This window comes from Leptopilina heterotoma, unplaced genomic scaffold (genome assembly GCF_015476425.1).
Source record: "Leptopilina heterotoma isolate Lh14 unplaced genomic scaffold, ASM1547642v1 Lhet_191, whole genome shotgun sequence".
Lineage (NCBI taxonomy): Eukaryota > Metazoa > Arthropoda > Insecta > Hymenoptera > Figitidae > Leptopilina > Leptopilina heterotoma.
In genome coordinates this window covers 1,078,984-1,092,488 of record NW_025110910.1, presented here as the reverse complement: position 1 = coordinate 1,092,488, position 13,505 = coordinate 1,078,984, and the positions used below count along the sequence as shown (strand labels likewise).

Here is a 13,505-nt window from a genome sequence, read left to right as displayed (position 1 = left end):
TTATTTAATTATTCTTAATCACTTTTTTTAATAGACATTTAAATATTATTATATTTTCACTTCTTGTTAAAATGTTAAAAAGTTTTAAATTTAAAATCTTTTGGAAATTTAATTATTTCTTCGAATTAAAATTCTAGTTCTATCTTCTTATACACCTTTATTATTAAAAATTTTAACTGACATTTTTTTAAATTAATTTTTATTCAAATTAAACTACGATAATTGGATTATTAAAAAAAATTTCTTTTACAATTCAATTTACTTTCTATATTTTTAGTTTACAATTCTATAAAAAAGTGCAATATTTAAAAATAAGTTTTTAAAGTTAGAAAATAAATTTCTTTAAAATTTAAAGTTTATTTTAATAAAATTTGAGAGAATATCCCATTTTTTTCATTTTAATAAAAAATTCTAGAAAATAAATAAATTTAGAGAAGTTAAAGTAGTAATTTTTAAAATTAAATTTCCGAATAAAAAATAAGATTTACGAACCCTGATTCAAGTCTTATCTTGGGTTCCACAATGGCATTATTATTTAATAAAATTTCTACGATGTCGTGGTTTTTTTTAAAAATTGCCGCATGCAAAGGTGTGAGAAATGTTCCAACGGTGAAGTTCGGATTAACATTACATTCCATCAAAAATCTCACAATTTCAATGTTCCCATTAAAAGCAGCGAAATATAAAGCAAAATAAATTTGCTCATTTTTTTCTTCCCGTAAGGATATTTCCTGGAATTTTTCTTTAAATTTTGCAGCATCTCCATCTCTTGCTGCAGAGACAAATTCGGTTTGGAAATTCATCTTCATCGCTCTATATAAAGAAAGAGCAGGAAAATTTTATTAATTACGATTTTTTCAGGAATTTTTTATTTAAAAGTAAAGTATTTTAAGGTTATGTTTGTATTATTTTTCCTTAATTGAAGGATAGGATTTTTTGACATTTTAATTTTATGCGTCATCCGAGTGAGATAACCTCTTTAAAAAAAAAACAGAAAATTATGATTTAAAGAAAAATTAATAAACATGAACGTCCCCGTAAATTAAAATTAATGAATGCGTATGATTTGTGTGTTTAGGTTAAGAATTTTGTATAATTAAATTATGACATTTACTCTTTGCTGAGAAATCACTACACACAAATAATGGATTTCTATTTATATTTTTACATCAAAATTTTTACTTACTATCGGAAGACGAAATTCGTATACTTGATTTTGATCGATTCGTCTTTTATAATTAAATTATGAAAAAATTTCACAGGCGAAATTAAATACGACGCGTTACAGAGCAGTTGACACAAAGAAAGGGGAATATCAAAAGAAAGCACCAAAGAAAGTTTCACTAAAGCAGGGTTGGGTCGGTGTGAACAAGGACGCCGCGTCTCAATTTCTAATTAGGGTGCACTCACATCGGATATTGGATTTTAACAGCCAATCGAAGAGCGCAGTTATTCTACTTTCGGCGTTGTAATTATTTACTTAATAATCCTTTTTAAAGTGTTAATAAAATTATTTTAATAAAAAATCACACGTATGTGAAAGAAAGAATTTTTTGTTTTTTTGACATAATAGCAGGAGATATTCTTAGAAATCAACGAGCGTGTCGGAAACTAAAACTAATTGGCTGGTGTGCAGTGCTCCAATTCACAATACGCGATCTTTATCCACATGAAAAGCAAAAAAAAGACGATTGATTTCAATTCGGCTTATTCGTCAAAAAAAATAATAATACACGTGCTTAAAATTACGACATTTCGAAGATTTTTTATTTGGATCGACAGTGGGCGGTCTAGGGACAATCTAGTAACTTTTACTTTTTTTTCCTTTTCTATCGTACTAATTAAAGAAAGAAAGAGACTTTCGCGAAAAATTATAGGTTATGTTTGACCTACGGGTACAAGAAGCCAACAAACAAAACGAATAATTAAAAGTATAAGTTTAATCACGGTAAAAATTACCAAACATAACCTAAAATCGTTTACCTCGTGGAGCGCGTCACATATATTATCAAACAAACATTATATAACTCTTTTTTCTAAGCAAAACGTAATTTTAATGTCTTCTAATGTCTATCCTACAAGGAAAAAGATTCATCAAAATAAAGAAAGAAATTATACAATTAAAAAACGGTCAATAGTATTTAAAAACGAGAAAAATAATTATTTACAGAGTAAAAAATTTTCTCCAATAACAATGGAAATTAAAATAGTGAATTATATATAAATACGTTACTATAAACGGAAGAGAGTGTGTTGAAGTGTTTCGTGTAGGTATGACCCACTATTACTTTTTCTAGTGAGAGAAGAGTCTGCTATATAATTATCCACGATTACGTCGAGGAACGTGATCTTTCAAGTCTGCAAGTCCTCAAATTGTAAATAAAATAAAATAAAGAGAAAATTTTTTAATTGAAACAATTTCTTTACTGCCTTTCTACAAAATCTTTAACAATATTATGATTCCAATTGATTTATAATCAACTTTATTTCTAAAAACGATATTTTTACTCGCGAGAAATTTGTCTGTAAAAAACACGGTTAAAAAGCAACAATTTTGAGGTTAGAATACAGTCACAGTGATTGTAACGTACATGAGTGAGAGAGATAGAAAATTATTTTATCTCTCTCACTCTTGAACGCTACCATGGCAACCATTCAGAGTTGTGACTGCACCCTTATTTTCTAGGAACTTAAAGGCTAGTGCACAATAACGCAAAACGAAATACGAATACGAGAAAAGGACATAAGCACATCTCTGTTCTTTTTTAACTCATGCTTTGCAATTACTGCTTCGTACATTTTACGGAAAATTACTATACTAAGATATACGTATCATAATCATAAAAAATATTAACTACAGTGATAAAATAATAAACTAGCCATTTCTATTAAGACTCGAGTTCAATAAACGAACGTAATGCAGTGAAAGTGGTTTGATGTTAAATTTGATTAAGTATAGTGAGATTCTAAATTACAAAATAGAAAAAAATGGATGTCCATCACACACACACACACAAGTTTTATCATGAAAATACCTTGATCTATAATTATAAACAAATAAGATTTATCGATTTCACCGTATATAAGAAGAAGAAGAAGAAAAAAAGAGTTCAATCGCTATGTACGTCGTCGGGAATCGAAATAAGAACAAAATGTTTGTACGCCAATAACGAAAGTGCAGTTTTCGATTTCTCGAGGTACTATAGCTTGTATGATACTTTGCATAACTATTAGTGAATACACGTACATTCCTATTATAGTTGTTTGTATAATGAGGAGGGGGGGATTAAGAGGAATTCCTTTAACAAATGAATTTTTTATCCAACAACTTTTCAACTGTTGTGTCCGATTAATTTACATTCCTAATGGAATTTTAGATTTTTTTCTTAAGAACATGAAAATTATCCGGTAGCTTTCTTTTTTATAAGAGTACAAAAAAATTTGGATTATTGTACACTTAAATGCATTTATGCTTTTCCAGTAATTCAGTTTGACGACGTTTACAACAGTCGGGGCAAATCTATAAAAATATTAGTTCGTGGTGTTTACTCATAAGTCACGAACTAACAAAATTTTTATAGAAGTGACACTACTGTTAAAAACGCCGTCAAACCGAAAGGACGGCATATATGCATTTGAATGTATCTTAAGGTGCTTCTACAATACTTGCCAAAAGGCAAGTTTAAGTTTTCGGACGTATTGTAGAAGCACCATTAAACAATTCTACCTTACAAAGCGTCTATAACTGACATTCGCTTTAAGGTTATGTGCCTCATTAATTACGTTTTATTTTATTTATTATTTATTTATTTATTTAATCGAAGATTTTATTTTGACGTCTTTAAAAGATTTATTTCATGTTTTGTTTTTATTTTGCAGAAGTCCCAATATGTGGGAGGGGAGATGGCTCCTACTCATTTTGTATGGTGAGTAACTCATTCCAAATACATTTATTAATTTTTTTGGCCTTTCCCTTACACTCAAATGCATATATATGCTTTCCTGTTTGACGTCGTTTTTAAAAGTCGTGACGCATCTATCAAAATTTTACATAGTTCGTGGCATATAAATTTCTTTAAAATTCGAAGTAATTTTTGCTCCGCCTGAAGTCCGTCAGGTTAAGAAAAAGAAAATACCCTAAAAGTAACATAAAAATAAAAATTCAGCACAAAAAAATCGACAACCAGTCCAGCATAAAAAAACAAATTTTTCAAGTCTGTGCTTCCCCTTTCCTTATCGGCAACTGCATTGCGCATAAAACTGCCATGTAAAGATCTACTGCGCAGTTATATTCCCTGCTTGTAAAAAAAATGTCCGAGTCTCTCAAGTAAAATACATTCGAAACTCTCATTGGAAATTCAAAAAAAAGAATTTTTTATTTACTCGCAAAAGGAGAGGTGCAAAGACCAGAAAAGAATAATATTGTTGATTCTTTGTTCTCGGAACCGTTTCTCCTTGGAAGTACGGTTGCATTGAGAGCCTTCGGTATTTTCGGCCTTTCCATATTCGGAAAGGAATGCAGAACACACGGCGGACGACCTTCCACAGAAGCATTTTTTGTTAAATTGTCAGTTAACGGTTAAAGGTTCGTTCACACAAAACTCTCTTGTTGCCGTCCCGGGAATCCCCCTGGTCAATATTTATATTTGTTAACGAAAAAAAATGAATTTTTGTTTTATATTTCCATTAGCAAGCAGAGATTAAATTTTTTTTTCGCTGACAAAATAATAGTAGCACATTTTTACCTGACAAGAAATGTACCGGAGAATTGTAAACAGAAGTTCACCTTCATTATGCAGATTCTTTTATTATCTTATGCCTGTTTTTCAAACATCTTTTTTCTCTTTTTAATCGCTTTTATAAAAAAAATATTTTTATGCTAAAATTATTATCTGTAATTATAGAAAAATAAAAATATTTTCTTTTAACGTTCCATAAATATATTTGCCAATGTTGCCAACTAAAGGAAATTATGTACATAACCTTATGATAATTAAACGAAAAAGTAAAAAATATAGTTTATTTTTGTGCTTTTTAAAGTTTTTGTAAAATTTTGCTTTCATTTTAATAAAAAAAAAACTTCTAACATAATGTAAATCAAATAAAATTGTAATAAAAAATACATTAACTGATAAAAAAAACGTATTAAAATTTATTGTACATACACCCTAATGTTTTGACGGCGATTTAAAAAGTCGTGACATATCTATCAAAATGTTGTTAGTTCATGACGTATGAACGAAATTATATAGAAAAAAAATTGCCCTCTTTATCTCGTTTTTTGTTTTCGCCATAACCGCATTGAACCGCATTTTTCAGATGTTATTGTGCTCGTTACTTAAAATTAAAAATGTAATTGATAATTCTACGTAAAGTAGGTCAAAAAATTATATTTTATCAGAAGTAAATTAAACGTCAGGTATGTATTTTTTATCATGTTCTTTCATTTGAATATTTTTTAAAATTAATTATAGAATATACGAAGCCTGTAATAATAATAATATTTTATGCTGTAAAGTTTATGTTTCCAAAAAATATTGAATTATTAATAATAATAATAATAATAATAGTTTCTTATTTTTAAACAGCAAGATGAGAGATTATAATTCAGAGTTTGTCTACGCAGCAAGAACAGGAAACGAAACAGTAGTAAGAAAGCAATTTGATAAAATTCCCCTCGATACAAAAGATGAACAACTTTATTACGCTTTATATTTTGCCTCTTTTAATCGTGAAGAGAAAGTAGTCAAATTTTTACTCGAGATGGGAGTTAATCCAAATTTTGTGATTCAATCATGTTTGCCTCCTTTACTTGGCGCAGTTTTGAAAAAACATAATTCTATTGTTGAATTATTACTAGAATACGGAGCCGATGTTGATCCCAAAATATCCTCAAAATACGGGTTTGTTATTTATTTTCAAATTTTATTTTATATTTTATTTAAAAATTTATGTGACGCGCTTTCAAGAAAGGACCCTAAGAAGTCCTAAGGTCCCAAAATTATAGGTTAGCTTCGTTTTATATTTATTTAAAAGTTTATTTTTAATTATTTGAATTTGTAACCAATTTTCATTGAATTTCTTGGGACTTTAAGATTAATAATTGCTTCTTTTTCTGTATTTTTAATCGAAAAATTAAGAAACAAATTTTTTGCTTCTTATGTCCCTTTCTTCGGAGCGTGACACACAGATTTTATTTATTTATTTTACCTAAATTTGCTTTCCATATTCCAGACTAGAGGAAGATTATTTCTGTCCTCCACTTATCGCGGCCACTTACTTTGACAATGAAATAGCAATGGACATGCTGTTGAAGAAAGGAGCGAACGTTGAAGGAAAATTAAAATTAGTACATAAAGTGGAATTATCAGAATGGAAAAACGATAAATGTACCGAGGCATTGGCATCACGTTTGTCAAATCGTTTACATTATGGAATATTCAAAAGTCAGGAAGCATGGAAGGTGTGTGATGAGAAAAAAATTGAAGAAATCTTCAAATTCGTTGATGATACAGCATTGAATATTGCGATTCATTTGAATAAGGAGAAAATGATAGAAATGCTTCTAGCTCACTATCCGGAGAAGAGTATTTTTATTAATTCCTCAAGTCCATTGACCTTAGCCCTGGCGAACAATAATATGACACTTATTAAATTGCTGATAAAAAATGGAGCCAATATCAAGGAGGAAATAAAAAGCGAACATTTGCTTGGACAAGGGCTGAAGTGTTTGATTCTGAATTCCTCCCGTGATTCCAATTATGAGGTATACAGTCAATGGGAATGGATCGAAAAGAATATGGTGTTGAAGTATTTTCTTGAAATTGGCATGGATCCGAATGTATGGTCAACGAAAAAGAATGGAACAGTTCTTCATTATGCCGCAAGTAAGGGAATGGCACACACGGTTCATCTTCTGCTGAAACACGGAGCGAACGCAAATATTGCTGATGGAAATGGAAAAACACCTCTCCAATACTCCGTGGAAAATTTACAAAAACTTTTAAACGAAATTCAGGAAAATTATTATTGTCCCGAATTTAGGATCTCCTATGATTCTGACGATGACGTCGATGAAGAAAGACGTATTTCGATACTTGAATCGAATCGAAAGTATATATTAGAAAACAGAAAAGTCTACAATCTCACACATAAACAATACTTGTTCAATGTATCAAAATACATAAATGCCTGCAAAAATAATGGTGGTTTTACCATTTTTCGAGATCCAGTTCCCTATCGAATGATAGCTCAACTATTGACACGCGAACTTGTCAAAATGGAAGAACTCGGCACAAGGATCACTCTGCAAAATAAAAAAATACTCGAGTCGACATTTGTCAAACCCTATTATACAAAATGCAAAAATGAATTGAAGAAATTGCAGAAAATCTACGTTTGCCCTTCCATAACTTATTACCGTATTTTAACCGCCGATGAAGAGGCTATAACATCATACATGGAAAATGAGCTCGTTTCTTCAAACATCAAAAAAGAAAACTATCGTGACTTTTTTTCGAATTATGGACGATTTTTGGCATTGAATATTAAACGGGGATTAAAGAGAAAGAATCCTTCTAATGATGAATTAATTGATTCAAGTGATGATGAGGTGCAAGTGTCTATTGAAATGCCAAAAAAGAGACTCAGGGGATGAACTTTGCTTTTTGATTCGGAAAAGTATTAAACTTTTTTCTTTTTTTTTTTTAAATTGAAAGAATAAAAAAAGTTCAATGTTTGTTTATTTAAAAAAATTATATTGATTTAAAAATTCAATATTGGTTAATTAAAAATATTTCAGATTTGCTTCTTAATTCGGAAAAGTATTAAACGGTTTTTTCTTTTCTTTTAAATCAGAGAATAGAAAAGTTCACTGTTTGTATATTTAAGAAAAATTATATTAAATTAGAAATTTTGTATTAGTTATAATAATTACGAATATTTCACATAAAAAAAATGTTTTTTTTTGTACGAAAATGTACCTTTAATAAATTTTTATTTTCATAAAGAAATATCGAATTAAAATGATTTTTTATTTTCAAATATAAACTTCAATTTTTGAATAATTTTAGATTCAAAAATTAAAAAAAAAAGTTATGTAGGCTATATTATTTATTATTTTCTGAAATTTTGATAAAATTCTGGATTCTGCGCTAAAATTCAATTATTGTAAGAAAATAATTAAATTTTCACAGGAATTCAATTATTTTAAAGAAATAATATTTCCTAATAAATATATAATTTGAAAACTTTGCAATTAAAATTTATTTAAAAGATTGTTTTTCAAATGGATCAAAAATTGGAAAATAGACTCAGAAAAAATGTTTTTTTTTCAATGACTTGTACATTGTTCATTGAACTTGAAAAGATTTTAAATATTTTCACGTAAAACGACGTTTGATAAAATTATTTCTCTGCTTTCGAGAATTTTAATCCTGAATGGAAGCGAAGGAACATTTCAATGATAAATTCAAGACGTCTGAACGAAGAGGAATGCATCAATGGGAAGGAAAAAGCCTGTTATGAATATCGATAAGTTTTTGGAAAAAAAAATTATTTCGAAAAGAAATAATAGCAGCTGAAGAAAGTCACGTAGCGTGTTAAATAATATAAAAGGAAAATGAATTTTAAAATAGTAAAAATATTTTTACTGCATGCAATTCATAGTTACTATCTTCTTTTATTATGGTTACGTGAAAAAAATAAGTAAAATCATTTTTTTAAATATTTTCCAACAAAAAATAAAATTTTCTGTGATTTTTTGAATTTTTTGCTATTTCTTCAGTAGTTTTAGCTTTTTTTTAGGAATTTTGACTATTTTAATATAAATTTTAGTAAAAAATAGTGAGTTTTTCATAATTTTCAAAATGAAAACAACGTATTTATAAAGTAAAGATTTTTTTAAAATATTTTCTAACAAAAACAAAATTATTTGGGATTTTTTGATTTTTTTGCTATTTCTTCAGTTGTTTTGACTTGTTTTTAAGTCATTTTGACTGTTTTTAAATAAATTTTAGTACAAAGATAGTATAATATTTTTCAACAAAAACAAAATTTTTTGGGATTTTTTAAAATTGGTTCCTCATAGAGGAAGGATTTTTGCTATTTCTTCAGTTGTTTTGACTTCTTTTTTAGTCATTTTTACTATTTTAAAATAAATTGTAGTAAAAAATAGTAAGTTTTTTATAATTTTCAAAATAAAAACAACGCATTTATAGAGTAAAGATTTTTTTAATGTATTTAAAAATAAATTTTATTAAAATAACTAAATAAAAAATAGGGTAACTGTACCAATTGTCGAGGGTTTTAGGCAACATGTGACTTTGACATTTTTTTTCTCGGAAGTAAATGCACTTTAAAATTTGATTTTTGTATATTTGGACGAAGGATCTAATAATGTTTAATATTCATTTTTATTTTTTTAATATAAACTAAATTGTTAAGCAAAAAATATATTTAAAAGTCAATCGAGCAAAAGCACCATTTGTCGATGGTCTTGTGCTAATTTCTCGAGGGTCTGTTCCAATTGTCGAGGGTATGACATTTTTAAACATATAACCCAATATAACCTAACAATTAACCTGTACAGATATTTGAAAATCAAGTAGATATTTATTTTTTCGATAAAAATATTATAGAACATTACCAGAAATCAAATATATTTATTTAACTATAATTAAATAATTTATAATATCGATATAAAACATTTTTATAGTAGACGATACAGGACAGAAAATTATTTAACTGTTTTTTAAACTTTTATAAATAAGTTAATTAAATTTAATCAATTTTGTTAATCAGACACTAATTGAAAAAATAAATTAATTTAAGTCACATTAAATTTGTAAACGAATAAAATCAACTTTTATTATGAACTGTAAATATAATGGTTAATTATAATTAAACTATAGTACAAAATTTTTTAGTTTTAAATAATGCATTTTTTTTATTAATTTTTTTCCGTCTTCCTTGTTTTTTTTGGTTGATTATTTTCTGTTGGTTGTAAATTTTTGGAGCATTTTTTTTCTTTTTCTCTGTACCTATAAATGTTTAGTATTTATGTTTGACGTTTAGTAAATAAACACTTAACCATCGATAAATGGTACATCAGCGAAAAAAGTGACTACACCAATTTTCGAGTCATTACCTCGAAAAATGGAACTGTCAAAAAAAAAGGAACCAAATACCGATGATTTGCTTTTAAAAAATATTAAATATTTTTTTAAACAAAAAAACATGCATACAAAATTAATTTAGTTCGTGTACAAAATTATAATAATAATTTTGTACACAAAAAGTCATTATAAATACGTTTAATTTGCATTTCTAAAAATCTCTTTTAATCAACCTGAAGTATTAAGAAAACGGAGATTCGTGTAAATTTCACAGCAGTGAATTATAATATTAATTAAATAATTATTTTAGTAGAATCGCTACGAAATTTGTATATATAAATATACAGTTGAAAATACAAAGATTATTTAGAAATTTTTTTTGTTCTTAAATATTATATATTATACTATTTATCTAAAAAAGAAAATTATTATCCTCGACAATTGGAGCACCCTCGGCAATTGGTGCAGTTACCCTATACAACTAGAATTTTTCGACAAAAAAATCATTCTCTCTATATTATCAAGTTTTATTCCCTTTTTGATGGCGTAATATAAATTTTATATTTTCCTGCATTAAAAAAAAAATGCCAGCTTTGTCGAGTTATAAAATAGTGTATAACTATTGCAACATTTATTTATATATATAAAATGCAAACAAAACTTGTGAAAATTGCGAAATTGTAGCAATTTTCTTTTATACAAAAGAAAGAAAAATATAATGGAAAAAAATATATTTCTTCGTGAGAGAAACAGATGAATTGATTGTAAGATAGAAATGGAAATAAATGGCCTGTCAGAATCTTTAGCTCGTGACGATCTTTGGTATCGATCGTGTGTGTTTAAGATTTATTTACTATTTACGATTTCGAATCAAGGAATTATAATTCTTGTAACAATTAATATATTTAATTAATTTTATTAAATTCTCAATGTTTTTGATATATTACCGCCTATTACACTGCTTTCTAAATAAATAAAATTAATTTTACATTAAAATAAATATTTTTAAATTTTCACATCTGAAGTCTACTTTTTTATTTGTGATGATTTATAAATTTTTTCATTTATGAAAATAATAATAACAATAAAATTTCTATTTTTATACCAAAAGTAAATATAATTCTAAAAGAATATACGTTAAAACAAACAACGTTGGAATCTTGATTTGTTAACGGTTTTTCCTCTTGTTAATAAAGAAATAAAAATCGATTCTTTATATAAAATTATACAACATCGTTTATTGAATGCAAATTTCCAATGCTACTTTTAATGTCTTCCCTATTTTATATCACTCATTAATATTCCTCCAAGTGATAGTTTTCCTATCGAAAATAGTAAACACTACATAAATGTAAAATTGATATGAAGAAACATTAATTTTTTCTATTGATTTCTAATAAAATCTTCGAAGTATATTTATTATCAGGAAAAGCATAAAAAGCAAATAAACATTTATTTAAATAATACATTTTTTAAATTTTCTTTTCTTTTATTTACTTTAATTTTTAAAAAATTATTCTTTCTTCATTCTATTAGGATGAAGAAACAAGTTTTTTTTTTGAAATTTATAATAAAAAATTTATCCCTAACATCATCTTAAGATGATTTTAATTTAAATTTATCCTTAACATCGTCATAAGATGATTTTATTTTAAATGTATCCCTAACATAATCTTAAGATGATTTTAAAAACTTGTAGTTTCTTCATTCTATTAGGATGAAGAAAGAAGTTTTTTTAAAATTTCTTCTCTTAAAAAAGAAAAATTATTATTTTTATAAAAAGAATTATTATTTCTATTATTATTTATAACATTATTATTATTTAAAAGAAAATAATAGATTTTTAACTACTAGATTTTTAATTTTAATTTTTAAAAATTTTTTTAATTATTAAAAAATCTCAAAATGGAAAATGGAAAATTTATGCAAAAAGCGGTTTCCTTTGTAGAAAATTATTAAAATTACTTTATAAACGTCCATTATTGTATGCGGCTAATATAGAGAATGGAGAATAGCCTTTAAAACCCTACGCCCTCTATTAAGCAATAACCACAAACACGCCTACACACTTTTCCCACAAGTGGTATGTTGAGGTCGTTCTCCTTATTGCAACGTGATCGTATTCCATTTTTTTATTATGCACCATTTATATATCTTGTTGCTTATTAATCGTGACTAGAAAAACGTGTGAATCCCACAAAAGAGTAAACAAGCCATAATACTTTTTTTCAACCTCTTTTAAATCAAACCTCTCGCTTTTACTTATATTCTTGACACGTGTTTCCTTATATATTAATCGACAAACTCTTTTATATTCATATTTCTATAAATTTTAATCCCATATCATTACTATTTTCCTTAATTAAATATCATATACGCAAATAGTCCGTTTACACTTATTATTGTGAAATAGATCTCGAAAAAAAAGTAGTTTACGATTTAGAAATTAAAATGTGTTGTATGAAAAAAGTTAAAACATAAAGACTTAAAAAAAAAAAAAAAAAAAAAAAAAAAAAAAAAAAAAAAAAAAAAAAAAAAAAAAAAAAAAAAAAAAAAATTACTCTTATTTCCTAATACAAAATATTTTATAAATTATAACGCTTAATGACAGTTATATATTATGTTTTTTTTAATTATGTAATAATATACATTTTTTTTACTATGGAATGTTTAGGTAGGAAATTATATAGATATAGCTTTTTATCGTTAGGGAACAAAGAAAAAGTTGTCGAATCATTTAATTTTTTTTTTGTTTCTTAAACGATAACAGTTATATGTTCATTTATTAGAAAAAAGTGTTAATCGACAATTATACCATCACACATATATCAACACACAAGGCTTTTTTGTAGGCATGAACTTGACTTCATTTTTTACCTCGAAAAAGAAAGTCATAATACAAATGGATTGTTTTTTTCTAAACCATTTACATTCTTAAATAGCCTTACGAAGACAAAATGATGACAAATATTATGAAAAAATAAAAATGAGTGATTTTTCTGAAACTGCAACTTTTGAACTTTGATTTTTTAATTTTTTTTAAATCATACGATTTTTACTATTGTAACTATACTATTGTAACTTTTTCTAACTTGACTTGCTTTTTCGAACTTTAGCTTTTTAGCAAATTATTTTTTTGTAAAAAATTTTTAAGTTAGTTATTAAATATTAATTATATGTATTTTATCTTTTTCCGTAGTAAAGCCCTTTAAATTTCAAACATGGGCCGACCTTGACTGTAAGGGCCAACCTTGACAACATATTTTTTTTTGAAATCTTTATCACTTTTTCATTTTAAAAATAATCAAAAAATTTACCCTGTTCAGGAAAAGTGTTCCTATTACACAGGTTTTTTCAACAATATACTTCAAATTGACAAAATTCATTTTT

At 26.4% G+C, this 13,505-nt stretch overlaps 3 protein-coding genes across 5 annotated transcripts in view; 2 read left to right on the top strand and 1 right to left on the bottom strand.

Annotated features, from left to right (window-relative positions):
- LOC122500804 (putative ankyrin repeat protein RF_0381) overlaps positions 1-13,505 on the bottom strand; it is a 28,826-nt gene that overhangs the window by 2,636 nt on the left and 12,685 nt on the right. For 2 of the 3 annotated variants that reach the window (XM_043609905.1, XM_043609906.1), the window contains one exon: positions 493-813. In XM_043609905.1, the coding sequence (XP_043465840.1) occupies positions 493-809 (317 nt within the window). In that variant the 5' untranslated portion in view covers positions 810-813. Of the gene's footprint in view, positions 1-492; positions 814-1,186; positions 3,283-13,505 lie in introns of those variants that run through there. The other variant, XM_043609907.1, reaches the window with a different exon arrangement.
- LOC122500803 (zinc finger CCCH domain-containing protein 13) overlaps positions 1-13,505 on the top strand; it is a 46,769-nt gene that overhangs the window by 22,470 nt on the left and 10,794 nt on the right. The window contains exon 2 of the mRNA XM_043609904.1: positions 3,880-3,926. Coding sequence (XP_043465839.1) covers positions 3,890-3,926 — 37 coding nt within the window. The 5' untranslated portion in view covers positions 3,880-3,889. The remainder of the gene's footprint in view (positions 1-3,879; positions 3,927-13,505) is intronic.
- On the top strand, positions 5,173-7,860 carry LOC122500805 (ankyrin-1-like). Its single transcript, XM_043609908.1, has 3 exons — positions 5,173-5,419; positions 5,589-5,903; positions 6,235-7,860. The coding sequence occupies exons 2-3, from the start codon at positions 5,593-5,595 to the stop codon at positions 7,655-7,657; spliced, it is 1,734 nt and encodes a 577-aa protein (XP_043465843.1). The 5' UTR covers positions 5,173-5,419; positions 5,589-5,592; the 3' UTR covers positions 7,658-7,860.

Bases quoted from the DNA above. Each gene is read 5' to 3' on its own strand.
- LOC122500805 (XM_043609908.1), top strand. From the start codon at position 5,593: ATGAGAGATTATAATTCAGAGTTTGTCTACGCAGCAAGAACAGGAAAC. The intron at 5,904-6,234 runs GTTTGTTATTTA...TCCATATTCCAG, and splicing joins AAAATATCCTCAAAATACGG to ACTAGAGGAAGATTATTTCT.